The sequence below is a fragment of the Stenella coeruleoalba genome (assembly GCF_951394435.1).
Source record: "Stenella coeruleoalba genome assembly, chromosome: 16".
Classification (NCBI taxonomy): Eukaryota; Metazoa; Chordata; class Mammalia; order Artiodactyla; family Delphinidae; genus Stenella; species Stenella coeruleoalba.
In genome coordinates this window covers 58,053,123-58,073,218 of record NC_137162.1, presented here as the reverse complement: position 1 = coordinate 58,073,218, position 20,096 = coordinate 58,053,123, and the positions used below count along the sequence as shown (strand labels likewise).

Genomic DNA, 20,096 nt, shown 5'->3' with positions numbered 1-20,096 from the left:
TTGCAGACACTGGCGAGTGTGCAGCCGGGGGGGTGCACGCCCGGCGGGTAAAGGCTTGCTCCCCCTCGGCATGGGATGGCGAGGAGGGTGCAGCTACATCGTACTGCCCGCACCCGGCCTGAGGCTTGCAGGATAGGGGTGCGTGGGGGGTAAGGATGCGAGCCAGGGGGCGGGCGAGTAGTCGCCCGGGACGGGACGGGAGAGGGTGGAGGAGGGGGCGGGATGGAACGCTCCAGGAGGCGCGCCCGTCCGCGCGCTCCACCGCAGGAGCTGGCGACTGAGAACCTCGAATTTTAACTTCGCGTGCCCGCCCGCGCGCGCCCGCCCGCGCCCACCCCTAAATCCTGCGGCCGCCGCCAGCGATCAGCTCTCACACAAACTTTAGCTGCGGGCTAGGGGCTTTGGGGTTGTGGGGGAGGGGAGAGGGACTAGGCCCTCTGATTGGCGTTGTCTGCAGCCAATAAGGCCAAGCGCCTCTCCTGCGAGTAGACCCAATCCATTTCTAGAGGTAGAAGGGGCGGGTAGGTGGAAGTAGAGGTGGCGCGGTGTCTGGGAGAGAGAAAAAGGGCTGGACCAATAGGTACCCAGAAGAGGCGGGCCCAGAGGTCTGTTGATTGGTACTAGCAGTGGACCCTCCCCCGGGGTGGTACCGGAGGGGGGGTATGATGGGTCGAGGGGTGTGGCTATGCGGAGGCGAGATGACCGGCAGGATCCTACCCCAATGGGCTGCAGAGTGGTTACTGTGTGGGTGACGGACAGACCCTTAGGCCAACGGGTGGCCCTAAGTGTCTGCGGTCTAGCCCAATGGGGCAGCGCCGGGGCGGGGCCGCAGCTCGGGTTTAATGAGACTCCATTGGGCTGTAATCAGTGTCATGTCGGATTCATGTCAACGACAACAACAGGGGGACACAAAATGGCGGCGGCTTAGCTCCTACCCCTGGCGGCGGCGGCAGCGGTGGCGGAGGCGACGGCACCTCCTCCAGGCGGCAGCCGCGGCTTCTTTCTCAGGCAGCGGCAGCGCCCCCAGCAGGTGCGGTGACGGTGGCGCGCGGCCAGGTCTGTCACCCACCCCGCGCGTTCCCAGGGGGAGGAGACTGGGCGGGAGGGGAGCGGGCGGGGGGGATATCGGGGGCTTGTGACGCCCCTCCCACAGGCCTCTGCGCGAGGGTCACCGCGGGGCCGCTCGGGGTCAGGCTGCCCCTGAGCGTGACGGTAGGGGGCGGGGGAAAGGGGAGGAGGGACAGGCCCCGCCCCTCATCGAGGCCTCCAGGGCAAGGGGCGGGGCTCGAGGATGGAGGAGGCGGGGCGATATGGGGTGGGGGCGGGGCTCGGGTGGTCGGAAGGCGGGGGTTTGGAGGGGTTTTCTGAGTGGGAGAGACCCAGTAGGAACGGTGGGGGGCCAGTGAGTGTCTGGGAAGTACACGCCCAGTGAGGGGGTGGGTGGGAGGGGAAAGTGGAGGTGTGCAGGCAGGTGCAGAGGGGAGAGAGGGGAGAGTGGGAAGAGTGCAAAATTGGAGATGTGGAAGGGGAACCGAGGGGCAGGTGAAATGGTGCAGAAGGGTGAGATTACAGTTATCTGGGGGCAGAGTAAGAATGGATTTGGGTGTGGTAGATGTGGAGTAGTGTTGAGAAACCGATGCAAAGTAGATATTGGATTGGAGAAAGTATTGGGGAAACTGAGAAACATGTACAGTTACTGTGCTGGGAAGGAGGTATGTGGGTGAATTGGCATGTTGGAATAGGAAGGTTTGCTAGCTTTGGGGAATAGGAAGCATTAAAAAAAAACATGCAGGGATGGGACGGATATTCTTGGGAGTCTCTGAAAGGTAAGACAGCACAGCAGACTTAAATGTGAAGTGAGGCTACTTAGAACTTAGATATACGCAAAATATATCTAGCAGAAAATCTCATGGGGTCAGGGGATTAGAAAGGGTGACAGGTGTGAAGAAAGATGGGTGGGGCTGGGTGAATGTGATTTAGACTGCACCCAGAGTGAGGATGGGGCAGCAGAGAAAGGTGTTAGTTTGGGATATAGGGTTGTTTGATAGGCTGGATTTCTTGGGTGTAACTTGAGCTGGGGTCAGGAAAGGGGGAACAGGGTGTCTGTCTCAGAAGGAGGCTCCCTGTGTACTACCTCGGGAAAGGGCATTGTGTAGTTTTGAATTTGTAAGTACTTTGGTCTGAGGTGAGTGCAGGGAGTGGTGTGAGACAAGGGGCAAAGGCAGAGGAGGGGTTAGATTACAAACGTGGAAAATAGGAAAAGAGAACCAATGAAACAAGTTGGGGGTGGAGGTGCCCAGAAATTCAAGGTAAAGAGAAAGAGTATATGAAGACTCTTCCATGTAGGGACAGGAGGTGGGAGTAGATAATGGGAATGTTGGGATAGTTATGTGGTACTCCAAAAAAGGTATGTGTTTGTTGGCTTGTTTGTTTTGTATGACTATGAGTAAAGTACATTCTTCCTGTCTGTGTACCCTAGATTTTCTGGGATAGACCTGAAGTAAAACACTCCATTCTTTTTTTTTTTTAATCAATTTATTTATGTATGTATTTATCTTTGACTGCATCGGGTATTCCTTGCTGCACGCCGTCTTTTGTTAGTTGCTTGGAGTGGGGGCTGCTCTTTGTTGTGGTGCGCGGGCTTCTCATCATGGTGACTTCTCTTGTTGTGGAGCACGGGCTCTAGGCGCGCGGGCTTCAGTAATTGTGGCACGCAGGCCCATTAGTTGTGGCTCAAAGTCCTGGAGCGCAGGCTCAGTAGTTGTGGCGCACGGGCTTAGGTGCTCCGCGGCATGTGCGATCTTCCTGGACCAGGGCTTGAACCCGTGTCCCCTGCATTGGCAGGCGGATTCTTAACCACTGTGCCACCAGGGAAGCCCTCCATTATTTATTTATTTTTTTGTGGTATGCGGGCCTCTCACTGTTGTGGCCTCTCCCGTTGCAGAGCACAGGCTCCGGACGCACAGGCTCAGCGGCCATGGCTCACGGGCCTAGCCGCTCCGCGGCATGTGGGATCTTCCCAGACCGGGGCACGAACCTGTGTCCCCTGCATTGGCAGGCGGGCTCTCAACCACTGCGCCACCAGGGAAGCCCCATTTTTTTTTTATTCATAAATTCTTCACACATTTATCAAAATGAATGGGGGCAGGTTTTTTTTTTTTCATGTTTTTAAGAAGGAAAGCATAATGCATGTTTCAGTAAAGGTTAAGATTCTTACCTGAGAACTTATACTTAGGGTTGAAGGTTGAGAAGGTGAAGCGATGATTAAAGAAAAAAAGCAGAAGAAAAGATAGAGGCAGAGGAAGGTTTTAACATTAAAGGAGGAACTTAGGGGAATGACTGGCTGGTGATAATGACACGGTCCGTTGAAATTTTGCCTACCAGCCAAACCCAGGCCTCTGAGTAGAGTGGATGTTATGTCATTGCCGTTACACCAAATGTTTGTCTCTGCACTGCTTGTCAGATGTAAGGCACAACAGGAATGAAAGGTAAAATAGGGTGAGTATTGGAAGGTAGTTGAGAAAGTTCCATAAATAATGTTAATGTACTTCTGAAACTTTTATGGACTTTCGAATACCAGTTAAAAGACTTAGCCAACCGATATGGCTTTACTAAATGCCAGGGTTCCTCACAGGTGACTTTTCAGTCTCTTAGATAGTTCTCGACACAATAGTTTCAGTTTTCGTGCATACCGTGTATACGGATGCCTGTAGTTTTATCAAGCGAGAGAAAAGGAATTGTTTTATGAAAGCAGAGATGTGTGAGCTGTAGTGATCCATCTTTGCTTATAGAACAGTAAATGACTAGTGGATGGGAGAAGTGTGAGGAAGGGATATTTCTTCCCTGTAATGCTTTAATTTGCATTTACAAAGCACCTTTAAGCACCTTTTTTTAGGACTCCCACAATCTTCCACAATTTTTGTATCATCCATTCCACTCTTGCTGGATATTTGTGAACTAAGCTGCTGTGAGTGTTCCCGTATCCGTCATCTGGTGTGCACGTGCACAGTGTCTCTGAGGTGTACACCTAGGAATGGAACTGCTGGTTCACAGGCAGCGTGACTGTTTATGCTGGTTTATGCCCATTGTCCCGGTGTAATTAGTAGTATAGCACCTTTAATTCTCAGCAGTGTCTGGATTTGGATGATGATGAGCTGTATGGTTGCCCTAGTCACGGGCTATGCTTGTCTTCAACTTTACTAGGTACCAGTCAGACTGTTTTCCAAAGTGTCGTACCACGTTATACTCCCTCCAGTATATTATCTCATATATATATATATATATATATATATACGATCCCTGGCTTCTCGTCCTCCTCAACTTAGTTTTTTCAATTTAGGCAATCTGGTAAACTTTGCATTTACTTGATTAGTAAGGAGGTTGAATAGCTTTTCATATATTTATCAGCTACCTGGATTTCCTCCTTTGTAAAGTTCCTGTTTAAGTCGGCCCTCACCCCCACCCGCCTTTTTGTAAATTGGTCCTTGTGTCTTTCATTGCTAGAAGTTCTTTATTTACTCTGGATACAAATTCTTTGTCCTGTGTGTGTGTTGCAAATGCCTTCCATTCTCTGGCTTGCCTTTTCACTCTCTTTTTTTTTTTTTTTTGCGGTACGCGGGCCTCTCACTGTTGTGGCCTCTCCCTGTTGTGGAGCACAGGCTGCGGACACACAGGCTCAGCGGCCATGGCTCACGGGCCCAGCCGCTCCGTGGCATGTGGGATCCTCCCGGACCGGGGCACGAACCCGTGTCCCCTGCATCGGCAGGCGGACTCTCAACCACTGCGCCACCAGGGAAGCCCTGGTGTCTTTTAATGAACAGAACTTATTAATTTTAATGGAGTCAAATTTACTGGTCTTTTTTTTATGGTTAGTGTTTTTTTTTTTTTTCGTTACGCCGGCCTCTCACTGTTGTGGCCTCTCCCGTTGCGGAGCACAGGCTCCGGACGCGCAGGGTCAGCGGCCATGGCTCACGGGCCCAGCCGCTCCGCGGCATGTGGGATCTTCCCGTACCGTGGCACGAACCCGTGTCCCCTGTATCGGGAGGCGGACTCTCAACCACTGCGCCACCCAGGGAAGCCCTGGTTAGTGTTTTTTGTGTCTTGTTTTAAGACTCTTTTCCTACCCTCAGGTTAAGTAGATATTCTATCAGTATTCTAAAAGCTTTACTGACCTTAAAAGATGTATGATTATGAGTCAAATACACTCTTTTGACCCCATCCTCGCCATTACAAATCTGTTTTTGCTTTTCTTCACTTTCTTCTTTCTGTTCTCTGTCTTGAATTTTTACTTGTCTGCAACTATAACTAAGAGCCAGGTGCTGACTTTCCCTGTCTCATAGGAGAAAATGGTCATATAGACGGAAGTTCAGCCAGGTTAGATTTTACGGGTCTCCAGCTGACTGTATTGCCCTTTTTCCTTTTATGAGCTAGCATTTTATTGTGTTCCTGCTATGTGTCTGCCACCATCCTTGGTTCTTTCATATTTGTTATCTCAATTATTCCTCTTTACAGTTCTGCAAAACTGTACATTTTTCTCATTTTTACAAGCGGGAAGACAGACTTAGATTGATTCAGTAACATGTCCAATATCCCACAGTTTAGGTAGCTGACAAGGTGGGGACTTGATTCCTGAGCTCTCTAGATCCATCCCATCATAGCACATCACCTTGTTAACACAAGCCTGTTTGATAAGATCCAAAACCGATGAGAATAACTTTCTTTTAATGTAATATGTGCTACTTTAAGCACTCATAGAGATAATTATTGTGAAACCGGATAAAACTGTTGACCTCTCTGTGTATGTTAAAATAGGTAGAGTAGTGCGTGGACCTTAAGAGGTCCTTGGATGGGCAGTAGAGGTTCTGTAAGCCCTTGAAATTGTATGCAAATGTCTGTATGTACATGTGTTCCTTTTAAAAAATAGATCTGTAATTTTCTTGAGATTCTCAGAGGGCAACCCTAATGTGTTTTAAGGCTTCACTGGATATCCTGTTTGAAGACATCTGTGATAAAGTTAATGCAGAATTCTGAAATGATGTGTATTTTCAAAATAATCTTTAAAAAATTCAGATGTCAGATTTTTTTCTTAATATGTCATTCTCAGTCTTTGTCATTAAAACCCAGCTAAAGCTCATCTGAGAGTTGGAAGAAAACTAGGATTGAATAGCAATTTTTAAATGCCAAAAAAGATATTCTAAATTTAGTTGATTATTTCTTAAGTGAAAGTGCTTAGTTATAATATCATCATTACTAATCAGTGTACCCTGGCTCCAAAGGCCTGATGACTTCACATGACTTTTCATCTTGTCTCTAAAATCCTCTGTTTTACAAGGGATCAAATTTCCTGTGAGGTTCCTAACAGTGTGATTAAAGTTTAGAGACTGAAACTGTTGAGCACTTAAATGCAGGGATGACTATGCAAACGTAATTCATGGGCTTCACCAGGAGATTTGGGACATGTCTCTACTAATTTATGATGATGATATTGAAATTAATCTTTGCTAGGGATTATGGAAGCCATAATAGTTTATTGATGGTTCAGTTATTGTTTGTTGAAGCAGATTTACACAATTATAGTTTAATGACATAACAAGGATATTGTCAACTAGGAGCGCATGACATGAAAAATTAAACTTCCAATTAATCTAATATGTATTAGTTGAAATGATAATTTTCATGGTGATTTAGCCTCTTAGAAATCCTTGGAAAACATTATTAGCTTATGAATTGAAAACTCTCTATGTTAATGAGTAGTGAGAAAGAACTTAGTATTATTATCAAAAGATGGGGAATTAAATATTCAATTCAGCTAACATTTATGGAGTGCCTACTCTGGGCTTGCTGCTGAGTTAGGCTCATAAATATAAGTTGAACACGATTGATATGTGGAGAGAGGAAATACTGGTTGCTTTTGTTTGTTCCTTCAGTCATACTTCCCTCCAGCCTATACTGGATGGATACCATTGCCAGAATTATTCAAACGTTCAACAGATTTGTGTGTGCGTGCATGTGTGTGTGTGCTTGCACTCCACTATACCTTATTGTGTCACTACTCCTGCAGTGGCTTTCTGTTACTTCATCTGTCATGTTCACACGCCTCAGCCTGGCTTTTGTCACAGCCAGCTTTATTTCTTATTCCTCTTCAACACATCCCCACTCCAGGCATGCACATGGATTAGGTATCCCTTTAGTCTGACAGCTCATTCTTAGCTCTGTGCCTTCTCCTAGATTCCCTTCATTCATTTACTGATGCATTCATTTAACAAATAGGCATTGAGCCCCTCTTATGTTAAGTTGTGGTCCTGGGAAGTCTTGGGGCACGCCAAGATGAATCAAACATGAGTCCTGTTCTTAAGAATTGTACAGTCTAGGGCTTCCCTGGTGGCGCAGTGTTTGAGAGTCTGCCTGCCAATGCAGGGGACACGGGTTCGAGCTCTGGTCTGGGAGGATCCCACATGCCGTGGAGCAGCTGAGCCTGTGAGCCACAACTACTGAGCCGGCACGTCTGGAGCCTGTGCTCCGCAACAAGAGAGGCCGTGATAGTGAGAGGCCCGTGCACCGCGATGAAGGGTGGCCCCCGCTCGCCGCAGCTAGAGAAAGCCCTGGCGCGGAAACGGGGACCCAACACAGCCAAAAATAAATAAATAAATAAAAGCCATTTCTAAAAAAAAAAAAAAAAACACTACTCAAAAAAAAAAAGAATTGTACAGTCTAGTAGGGGAGATGAGGTCCGTGTATGAGTAAGCAAAATACAAAGTAGAAAATGAATGCCAAATAATAAGAAAGCTAAAAGCTTCCTGTTAGACAAAGTGATGTAGGGCTTCTGAGAAGGTATCTGTTTGCACTGGGCCACAAAGGATTTGAATTGGGGTGGAGAGGCCAGGCAATTGTCCAAGTTCTGCCTTGTCTTTCAAGGTCCAGTTTAAGTCCTCTCCGTCCAAGGGATGTTCTACCCCTCCACACTCAACAAGGAATAGTCACGGTTCTTTTCAGACATTTTTCCTTCTGTATTCAGTGGAACCCTTTCTTTGAAGTGAATCTTATGGAGAAGCCCATTATACATAGAATAGTTAAGGTAGAGATCTTTGTTTGGTGCAAAGGATTATGGTGGCCCTAGTGTTTAACCCACAAGGGCACCTTCAGGTGGTGCCCATACCCAAGGCACTTTCTTACAAGAGATCCAAGGAGCCTAGTTTGAAAACCAATGGAGAGACAGGAAAGTGTTTAGGTTTTAGCATCTGAATGAAAATCTTTCATGACTTAGTGGTCTGAGGTCTTGACCTTCAGGAATCAGTTTTTCTTTTGCAAAATGCGGGCAACAATGCTACCTTACAGGGTTATTTTAAGGTTTACTGATAATCTATGTAAAGTGCCTGGTCTACAGTAGGTGTTGGACAATGGTTGCTATTATTATAGTTTAGTGCTTTATTTCTTTTTTAAAAAAATAATTTGGGGTGAAATTCACATAACATAAAACTAACCATTTTATTTTATTTATTACTTATTTTTATAAATTTATTTATTTATTTTTGGCTGCATTGTGTCTTTGTTGCTGCACGTAGGCTTTCTCTACTTGCAGCAAGAGGGGGCTACTCTTCGCTACTCTGCGCGGGCTTCTCATTATGGTGGCTTCTCTTGTTGCGGAGCTCGGGCTCTAGGTGTGCAGGCTTCAGTAGTTGTGGTGCATGGGCTCAGTAGTTGTGGCTTGCAGGCTCAGTAGTTGTGGCGCACAGGCTTAGTTGCTCCGTGGCATGTGGGATCTTCCCGGACCAGGGCTTGAACCTGTGTCCCCTGCATTGGCAGGCAGATTCTTAACCACTGCGCCACCAGGGAAGCCCAAAACTAACCATTTTAAAGTGAACAATTCAGTGACATTTAGTATATTCACAGTGTTGTGTGACCACCACCTCTATGTAGTTTCCAAACATTGTCATCATTCCAAAATAAAATCCTTTACCCATTAAACAATTTTTTCCTAACCACTTCCCCCATCCCTGCCTAGGCCCCACCAATCTATCTTCTGTTTATAGCTTTATCTGTTCTGGATGTTTCCTATAAATGGGATTATTATGATACGTAACCTTTTGTGTCTGCCTTCTTTCACAACGTATTTTTGAGGTTCATCCATGTTGTAGCATGTATCACTGCTTCATTTCTTATTATCACTGAATAATATTCCAATGTATGGATATATCACATTTTCTTCATCCATTCATCTCTTTATGGATATTGACCTTTTTCCACTTTTTGGCTATCGTGAATAGTGCTGTCATGAACATGAGTGTACGTGTACTTATTTGAGTACCTGTTTTCAGTTCTTTGGGGGTGTATACCTAGAAGTGGAATTGTGGGGTCATACGGTAATTTTATGTTTAACTTTTTGAGGAGCTACCAAATGGTGCTTAATCGCTTCTTATACCCACAGCATCTACCATAGGGCTGTACTCACAGAACAACATCTCACTAAATATTTGTTGGTTGTTCTTTGATTAGTATTTATAACCTCACCTCCCAATTCACGTTTTGGGCCTTGAGCATTAATTTTAAGGGAAATAGATGCATCCAGGACTTGAAAGTTAGCCAGTATCACCGTATGGATGTATCTGATTGTTGTCAGACAGCAGATATTTGTTCACCGAGGATGCTGTTTGGAGCAGCTGTGCTAATGCTCTGTGGTGGGTGGTTACAGAAGCAAAGTTAAGGTCCCTTCCCTTCAGCAGCGTATGTTCTGTTTCAGAAGATATTGTTAAGATTTGTGGATCCTCACTCAATTACATAGCAGACTATGAAAAAATCCAGGAGCCTATGAAAGTGAGAGAGCTAAAAATAACTGTTAGCAAGCGAAACTCAGGATGACAAAAGAGTAAACTCTACTATTAATCTTTATTTTTTTCTACCACTGTTTTTGGCTCATCCACAATCTCATGACACGAGTGTTATGACATTGATTTTGAAACAACACACATTAGCAAAAGCTTAGAGGAGGCTTCACATATTATTTATGATCCAGGGTATTTTGACTCTTCTTGTTGCTGACATGTGTATTTATGAATAGTGTTGATATTTATATAATACTAATGAAGCCAAAAGCTCAGTGTTGGACTAAGCATTTCTCTAGATCTGTTTAGAATAGTGTGTAATGAGTGATGTAAATAGTGTTTTACTATAAGACTGTATGATACAACCATATAATTTACTGATGTTATTTTGTAGTTAAAAATAAAATGATTCAAAACCTTAGAAAATAGAATAATTTAATTTTGATGTAACATGAGTCCCCAGAATTAATTTGGAATGACTTATTCTCATTTTGATAGGCTTTTAGTCCAACTTTCAAGTTTTTATAGAAAAAAATGAAAAGAGAATAATGGTTTTTAGGGTTGTACTTGTAATAGAATATGCTGTCTACGTATGAAACAAATCCTAGGGCTCTGGAAAAGAGAAGTGGTATGGATAATTCTGAATCAGGGGAAGAAACATTTCTATTTGCCTTTTGAATGAATTATGCATATTTTTCCTTAGATTTGTCTTTCTAGTTAGATACTGCTTAGACTAAAATTAAATTGGTTTTCAATCTATTCTGTTAGCATATACCAATTTACAGTGGGGCCAGTGGGATGTCAGAAACAAACCAGCCTAAGATTAAAAAATTTGCAGTGGATAATATACAAAGTGGATAATATACATGTGTTTAGTTGAGAATTGGCTGCAGATAAGAGACTTCTGATTTTGTTCCACTCCTAGCTCTGTGTGTGTGTATGTTTTTAACACTGATCCGGCTTGTAGCGAAGAGCTGCTGTGTTACATCTGTTTCTGCCTAGTTAACTCTGTTGGTTGGTGTCAGATGAGAGCTAATTTTGATATTAAATTGAGGAGTGGGGTGTGTGTCTGTGACCGCGGGAAGGGAGAAAGGGGATCCAAGGTTGCTTGGTTGTTTTGTACACTATCAAAGTGCAGCTATTCACAGTGTTGTTTTACATTTATTTTTTGCCTTTGAAGTAAAAATGATCATTACTGCCCTGAAATGTGACCTGAACAAGCACGTACTTACTATTGTGGAAAATGGTGCATCCTTCTCTTAGGTGCAGTTATTGGCCATATCTTGATAGTTCAATCAGTACCTAGATGCCAGGTGACCTTTGGGACAAATAGTGAATGTTGCCTGGGAAAGTTAATATTGATCTTTAAACAATGTTCGACTTTTTTTTTTTCCTCCAGACAAAATGTTATACCTGCCTGGCTATTTGAGTAATAGTGGGATTTTTTATTTTTTAAATGATGGAATTCTTTTTTAGACTCCATCACAAACCTGATTTTTTAAAATGCGGAAAACAGGTCTGGCCTTAAAGAAGAGTGAAAGTTTACTTCTTTAGGCACTCGCTGTGGGGCTTCATGTCCTGTCCTGAATTCCATGTTCTTAAATACCCTTTAGTGGTATGAAAGAGCTAACATACCACCAAACATAGTATACCAGTAAATTCACTGCAGCTGTTTGGATTGAATAGTTGTGGAGATCCATAGATGGTTGCTGAATTTTAGGGATGTCCTTATGCCCAAATTAACATTTACATTTTTTTCTTTTGGCAGATTTGCCTGAAGATCTGGACAATCTTCTTTTTTGTCATGGACTGTTAAAACACTTGGAGTTCCAATTCTGGTATTTTCCCTTGTTTTATTATATTTTTAAGATATAAAATGTCAGTCTTGTTGAAATGTGTTGGTAATGGAGATGAACAATTCTTTTGATTGTGGTTAAGATTGTGGTAATAGCTTGTCATGAAGGTATATTTTAAGTGTTTATTAGTTATGAAATGTGTTTTGTTTTAATGTATGTTCATTTGCTTGTGTAACCAAAATGCCTGAAAGCAACTTTGCAATATTGGATACTTTTCTGTGACCTCTTTTCCTGCTTCCTGCAGTTGTATTTTGTGCAATCAAATTAAATTAGTTGATTCATCCTGAATAAATGATGAAAGATGAAATAATTATTTGGACATGGTGAAATGTCTTCTAATGAAATTTTGCCCCAAACCATTTTACCTTGGAAAGATCAGCTTCCTGTTTTAAACTTACTAAAGCAGAGTGATTCCTGTGTTCTATCGTGAAAGTGGTTGCACTATGAAAGCCAATGATTTCATTCCTAAATACACCTTGTTCCAAGTCTAACAGTCAGTAATTTATATAATGACACAAAGGGGAGTGCTTATTAGATTTGCAGATGACATAGATGACAGAATCAAGATTCAAAACAATTTTTAACAAGTTGGAAGACAGACTCAAACCAACAAGATGTACTTGAACTGTGATAAAATTTTAAAATCCCAGCATTTAAATTTGCATAAGGAAGAGAATGAAAAGACTCGGCTTGACAGAATTTTTGAAAGAATATCTGGGATTTTCAGTTGGACTGCCTGCTTGGCATGAGCCAGTTGTATGGCAGGTCTGGTAAGGAAGTTCATGTTACCTTGGGTTGCATTTATAATTGGATAATGCCTGGAATGCCAGATTTTAAGATGGGCATTAGCCAAACTAATGAGTGACCAAGAGGAGGAGGTGCTTGGAAACCTGTGATAATGTGGGCATGTTAAGGAACTGGGATATGAGTGGTCCAAGGTGGGGCTGGAGGTAGAATGGGATTTGATTGTAGCAGTTTTCAAAAGATACTTGTTTTCAAGTATATGAAGGCTCCTCATAATTAAAGAATTTCTTGAGATTGTTCCAGGGGAACTAGGACTAGTGGGTAGAAGTTATGGGAAGGCAGATTTTGGCTCCTGTGAGCAAGAAATATATTACAGTTAGAGCTGTCCAACAGTGGCATGAGCTGTCTTAAGAAGTGACAAATTCCTAATCACTGGAAGTATTTTGAGACTTTATGGCCTATCTGTTGGGGATATTGAAAAAGGGATCTTTTACTGTTTAACTAGAGGTTGGACTGGATAACCTCAAAGGTCCCTTTAGCCCCAAGTTTCTAAATCTGAGGGGAGAAAAATGGAGTGAACCTACAGCTTACTGATTGCAAAAAGGACAATCCTTTTTAAATTGCCTCTTTCAAGCTGACTGAACTAGTATAGTTCAATGGCCTAATTGTTTTCAGCAACAGAATCTTTGAGAGCAAATGTTAAACTCTTCAGTGTATCTGGCTAAAGTTTCGAGGAAAGACATTATTTTCCCCTTTGAGGTACATTAAATGTAAGTAAACAACCAGAGATAACTTTAATTTTATATTTTATGAGACATTTTTCAGAGTGTGTAGACATTGTATTGGATGGAAGTGATGATAGCTACTATATACTGAATATTAGATACTGTGTTCACTTAATTCTCTCAACAATCCTGGGAGGGATATACTGTTATTTCCCTACAGGTAAAGTGATGGAAATGTTAAGTCATTTTCCCAGGGTTTCTCTGCTAGACATTGGTACGACTGGCATGCATACTATTAGTCTAATTGCAGAGGCGGAACTAGCTAGAGCAGGCAGTCATGGCTCAGGTGAAGATAGCGCTGACTTAGACTTTAGAATAATGGCATTTGAGCCTTGAGTCTACTACTGACTGTTATCCTGAGTGAGTTCCACCTTCCCCTGAGCCTCAGTTTACCCATTGAGTCATCCTGCAGATTACATGACAAGTTATACGCAAGCACACCCTGTAAACTTTAAACTATAAGAAAGAGTTAAGATGTGGATATTATCTGTGAAGAGCAAGGTTAGAGCCCAGATATGACCCAACTCCCAGGCCAGGATGCTTTGGCCTGGTGCTCTTGGCAGGTGTACTCAATACCAGATTGGAGACCTAGGGGATTTTTGTGTACACCAGGAGGTTCTCAGAGAGCAGTATCACTCCCTACCTGGTATCAGATTTGTACAAACCTTGCTCGAATTGAGCAGTTTCATGAGCTAACTGGGTAGTAAGACACCTAGAGTTTTCCATTGTGCGAAAGGTGACCGGTTATGTTACTACATTAGTTTCAGTTTTCCAACCTGTGGGTTAGAGAATGTCACCAACCCTCTTCAAAGGGATGGGAAAACATGATTCTGTAGAAATGGCTCAATGGGAAATTTTCTTACTTGTGAGACTTGGGAAATAGAATGTTTAGCTGAAATAGAAGAATCAGGATCATTGCTTTTTTTTTTTTTTTTTTGGCTGCGCCGCACATCTTGCAGCATCTTAGTTCCCCAACCAGGGTTAGGGATCAAACCCAACCCTGCCCCATGCAGTGGAAGTGCGGAGTTCTAACCACTGGACTGCCAGGGAATTCCCTCTTTTTTTTTTTTAAATGATTAAATGAATTTATTAATTTCTTTAATTTGGTCAAAAGTATCCATCAAAAATTTTCAGCAAGCATCATTTTAAATGGTGAAATGTTAGCACTATTTCCTTTATAATCAGTAAAGGATGAAAATAATCATGATCACTACTGCACTTCAACAGTGTGCTGAATGTACTGATTAGTAAGACAAGAAAAAACATCATTCTAAATGGTGACTCTACATTTTTTACATTAAGTTTAGGAACAAGACAGAAATGCCTGCAATTACTATTATAGTTGACATTTTTTTGAGGTTTAGCAAGGGGAGGAAGACAACAACATAAAGCAATCAATATAATTATTGGAAGAGAAGTAACAATATAATTGTATACTTAGAAAAACCAAGAAAGTATAGAAAAACAATACTAGAATTAATGAGCTATTTTGGTAAGATGGCTAAATACAAATCAAACATTAAAGAAATAGCTTTTCTATGTTAACAATAACCAGAACAAAATGGATATTAGTAGCATATTCCACTTACAATAGTGACAAAAGTCTAAAATATTTAGAAATAATTTAATACAAAAGTCATAGAATCAATATAAAAACAAAACACTACAAAATCTCTCCATCTTTTTTTTTTAAGTTTCAGATTTTTTGCAGTAAGTTTAATATACTTCCATCAAATTTTTTGCATCATAGACTTATTCTTTGATGTTGATTTTATGTTTATAGTAGACATATATCTTGAACCACTGTCATGTAATTTTATTAATTTCAATAAAGGTTATCCATTAAATATATAGCTTAGATGTGGTCTCTTAAATGCCCCATGAATAACTCATATAAATAACGTGTAAAATCCTAAAAGAAATTCCTTCTCAGGCTGTGACCCAGTTTCTGGTTGGCAAATATAGTCGCTCTGGCTTTGTTACATAATACCTGCCTGTCATTACTTCTGTGGTCATTTTGCATCTGAAAAGGTAATACTAAAGAGTCTTTTAATTTATTTTTAGAAGTTTCATTATTAAGAGCCTTTCCCCCCTTTTTAATCCTTTAAGGTCTTGATTTCCTGTTTAAAGATGTTCTTCACCCGAATGCAGTTTTTCCTGTTGGTCAAATAAGACAACTATCAACATTGCCTGTTTGTCCTCTTTTTAATCTCTAAAGGATGGATGTTTGTAAGATGTTGCTTAATATGGTCTGGAATACTCTGGCCGTTTGTTGAATTGTAAATGACTTTCAAATGTGCAAGTTCTGTTAAATACAAGGAGAACCTCTATGGGTAACTTTTGTACTGAAGAAGTCATTTGTCAACCATGGTAAAACTTGCAAACCCACTTTATACAGAGTGGATTCTTGAAGCTATACAGAAAATAAAAAAGCAAAAGCAAAGGCCCTCTGAAGAGAGAATCTGCCATGCAGTCAGCACTTCCCATGGGTTGGATAAGAAGACAGTCTCTGAACAGCTGGAACTCAGTGTTCAGGATGGCTCAGTTCTCAAAGTCACCAACAAAGGCCTTGCCTCCTATAAGGACCCAGACAACCCTGGGCGCTTTTCATCGGTTAAACCAGGCACTTTTCCTAAGTCAGCCAAGGGGTCTAGAGGATCATGTAATGATCTCCGCAATGTGGATTGGAATAAACTTCTGAGGAGAGCAATTGAAGGACTTGAGGAGCCCAATGGCTCCTCCCTGAAGAACATAGAGAAGTATCTCAGAAGTCAAAGTGATCTCACAAGCACCACCACCAACCCAGCCTTTCAGCAGCGGCTGCGACTGGGGGCCAAACGTGCAGTGAACAATGGGAGGCTACTGAAAGACGGACCGCAATACAGGGTCAACTATGGAGGCTTAGATGGCAAAGGGGCTCCGAAATACCCCAGTGCTTTCCCATCGTCGCTCCCACCTGTCAGCCTTCTACCCCATGAGAAAGACCAGGTAAGTGCAGAGAGAATGTCAATACACTGTAAATATTGCCCATTTGACTTGTAGAGTTTCAGTTAAGTTTTATACAGACATAAGTTCTGAGTTAAGTGTGATAAAATAAAATGTTTTGCCTCAGAGCAGGCTTATATATTTTAAGAGGTATATATTGTTTTACAGTATAAATTGTTCTCTATTGTTTTACAACGTATTAAGGGCTTCCTCGCTGGTTGACTAAGAATTTAATGTGATGATTATGTGGTTTGTTTTTTAAACTATGATTGCTAATCCGTGGGTGCTTGAAGGGACCAGGATAGATAACTTTAATCTTCCTTCCTCAAGGCAGGATCATATATATTTCAAAAATCCAAGAAAGGCCATTATATGTTTTTCTCTTTTAAAATTATTATTTATTTTTTTAGCTTTGTGAGGTATAATTGATATATTTTTCCCTTTATTGTTATTTCAGAGAAGAAGGATCTATAGACTAATTATTTTAATACTGATAGTCTGTGCATTACTGGAACTGTTTTAATATGTGACCTAAATCCTGCCTGTTTCAATTTAAAGTCATTTGTTATTGTTCACTTCTCAGCAGGTGAAAGTAAATGTTTATTTTGTCTCATACTGTATCTTATAATCTTTGGTTTCTCTGGGCCTTCTGTCATTTCCATAATAGTTATACGTATATGGCAGATTTCTCCTTAAGTTACTGCTACAATTTAAAGTCTTTGGTTAAGTAGGATTTTCCTTTGTTTTATTTCAAAGCTATTGAAATTACTGCCCAAACTAAAACCAAAACAGAGCAGTAGCAAATTGTTTATAAAGGTTTCGGCCCTCCAGTTTGGGGGCTTGTTGTCTGTCCTTTGGGTGAGTGGATGCATTGATAGCAGTTAACTTTACACCTTGTAAGCCATTAGCCATTGTTGATAGAAAGGGTGATGGTTGTATGTGCTAACTGCATTTTCAGAAGTGATGGAAACAGTGTTAGGAAAAGCTGTGCTCCTGATGACTTGTTTTTCCTCTTTGGATACTGTTGCGCATAAGATAGACCCTGCTTCCCTTCTTGCCTTAAGCTGATAGAGGCCCAGTTCTACAAACTGGGTGGGACCAGGTGATTTGCCTTTCCACAGACCAGTCGAAACCCTAGAATTTCTTTCTTTTTCTTTTTTTTTAAAATGTATTTTTTTAACATCTTTATTGGAGTATAATTGCTTTACAATGGTGTGTTAGTTTCTGCTTTATAACAAGGTGAATCAGCTATACATATACGTATATCCCCATATCTCCTCCCTCTTGCATCTCCCTCCCACCCTCCCTATCCTACCCCTCTAGGTGGTCACAAAGCATCAAGCTGATCTCCCTGTGCTATGTGGCTGCTTCCCACTAGCTGTCGATTTTACATTTGGTAGTGTATATATGTCCACGCCACTCTCTCACTTCATCCCAGCTTACCCTTCCCCCTCCCCATGTCCTCAAGTCCATTCTCTACGTCTACGTCTTTATTCTTGTCCCGCCCCTAGGTTCTTCAGAACCTTTTTTTTTTTTTTTTTACATTCCATATATATGTGTTAGCATACAGTATTTGTTTTTCTCTTTCTGACTTACTTCACTCTGTATGACAGACTCTATGTCCATCCACCTCACTACAAATAATTCAATTTCGTTTCTCTTTATGGCTGAGTAATATTCCATTATATGTGCCACATCTTCTTTATCCATTCACCTGTCAGTGAACACCTAGGTTGCTTCCATGTCCTGGCTATTGTAAATAGAACTGTAATAAACATTGTGGTCCATGGCTCTTTTTGAATTATGGTTTTCTCAGGGTATATACCCAGTAGTGGGATTACTGGGTCATATGGTAGTTCTATTTTTAGTTTTTTAAGGAACCTCCATACTGTTCTCCATAGTAGCCGTATCAATTTACATTCCCACCAACAGTGCAAGAGGGTTTCCTTTTCTCCACACCCTCTCCAGCATTTATTGTTTGTAGATTTTTTGATGATGGCCATTGTGACCGGTGTGAGGTGATACCTCATTGTAGTTTTGATTTGCATTTCTCTAATGATTAGTGATGTTGAGCATACTTTTGTGTGTTTGTTGGCAGTCTGTATATCTTCTTTGGAGAAATGTCTGTTTAGGTCTTCTGCACATTTTTGGATTGGGTTGTTTGTTTTTTGATATTGAGCTGCATAAGCTGCTTGTATAGTTTGGAGATTAATCCTTTGTCAGTTGCTTCGTTAGCAAATATTTTCTCCCATTCTGAGGGTTGTCTTTTCGTCTTGTTTATGGTTTCCTTTGCTGTGCAAAAGCTTTTAAGTTTCATTAGGTCCCATTTGTTTATTTTTGTTTTATATGTATGTTTTGTTTATTTATTTACTTTTGGCTGCATTGGATCTTTCTGCACGTGGGCTTTCTCTAGTTGCAGCAAGCAGGGGCTGCTCTTCTTTGCTGTGCGCAGGCTTCTCATTGCAGTGGCTTCTCTTGTTGCAGAGCATGGGCTCTAGGCACGTGGGCTTCAGTAGTTGTGGCTCGTGGGCTCAGTAGCTGTGGCTCGCAGGCTCTAGTGCACAGACTCAGTAGTTGTGGTGCACGGGCTTAGATGCTCCACGGCATGTGAGATCTTCCCGGACTAGGGCTTGAACCCGTGTCCCCTGCATTGGCACGTGGATCCTTAACCACTGTGCCACCAAGGAAGTCCCTCATTATATATTTTTAAATTTATTTGTTTGTTTTTGGCTGTGTTAGGTCTTTGTTGCTGCGCACGGGCTTTCTCTAGTTGCAGCGAGTGGGGGCTACCCTTCGTTGCGGTGCGCAGGCTTCTCCTTGCGGTGGCTTCTCTTGTGTTGGAGCATGGGCTCCAGGCACGTGGGCTTCAGTAGTTGTGGCGCAGGGGCTTAGTTGCTCCGCGGCATGTGGGATCTTCCCGGACCAGGGCTTGAACCCGTGTCCCCTGCATTGGCAGGTGGATTCTTAACCACTGCGCCACCAGGGAAGCCCTAAATATTTTTATAAAAGCTTATGCCATCAGGAAATTCCTTAAGGGAATATAGAGCCATTTCTTGATGGCTTTGGATATCTGTTTTAAATATATATAAATTACTCTAAGGTATATTAAGCTTTTATAATTATCAGGTGCATGGACTAATTCAGGCAGCTTTAGGCAATTTAATAGCATGTTTTAATAATTTTGTGGTCCAGGGGAGTATCAACTTGTGATAGAGGAAATACTACAGATTTTCCACAGTCCCTTTCCTATCCTTCTCTTTAACCTTGCCCATCATTTCTTGACATCCTTATATTTTTTTCATACAGCATCTATACAGAAGTATTTTTAGTCTGAAGGAAGACTCATGTCTGAAAGTGTCTAGAATTGAGAACAGAGTGATTTATTGCTTATCATGCAGTTGTTCCTGCTCTTTTTATGGTGCTGATCTTTACATTGTCCAGTTAGCATCATCATATAACAAGGAAAGCTGAGAAAATATGTCCTAGAATTTTTATTTGATGAAATTTGGGGATTAGTTGTGCTGAGTAATCATAATCTAATTTTTAAAAAAGGACAAATAAACATAAGTGAAAATCAGATTGCCGATTTGGCCAGAATGTATTGTACTGTTTCTATTGTATATTACAATAGCCTTTTCCCTTGAAAAATGTAATAAAAAGTACATCAGAATATATTGCCCTTTGAGATTACAAGGGATAAATAGTTTAATACCCTGTAAACTTTGTAGGTCAGTGTAATAGAAATTCTTAACCTGGGTCCATGAATGAGTTTGGGGTAGGTGGGCTAACAAATCCCCTGAAATAGAACAGTCGTTTGTATCCACACGTTTTCCTAGGTTCAGGGTCTGTAGTTTTTATCAGATTTTCAAAGGAATCTAAAGTGTCAAAGACCAATGTGAACATTTTTG

The 20,096-nt window shown here is 41.8% G+C and overlaps 1 protein-coding gene across 6 annotated transcripts in view; it reads left to right on the top strand.

Moving 5' to 3' along the window:
- KAT6B (lysine acetyltransferase 6B) overlaps nucleotides 1–20,096 on the top strand; it is a 195,667-nt gene that overhangs the window by 13,254 nt on the left and 162,317 nt on the right. For 3 of the 6 annotated variants that reach the window (XM_079900957.1, XM_079900956.1, XM_079900952.1), the window contains exons 1-3: nucleotides 762–1,056; nucleotides 11,587–11,656; nucleotides 15,313–16,191. In XM_079900957.1, the coding sequence (XP_079757083.1) occupies nucleotides 15,571–16,191 (621 nt within the window). In that variant the 5' untranslated portion in view covers nucleotides 762–1,056; nucleotides 11,587–11,656; nucleotides 15,313–15,570. Of the gene's footprint in view, nucleotides 1–761; nucleotides 1,057–11,586; nucleotides 11,657–15,312; nucleotides 16,192–20,096 lie in introns of those variants that run through there. The other 3 variants (XM_079900955.1, XM_079900954.1, XM_079900953.1) reach the window with 2 other exon arrangements.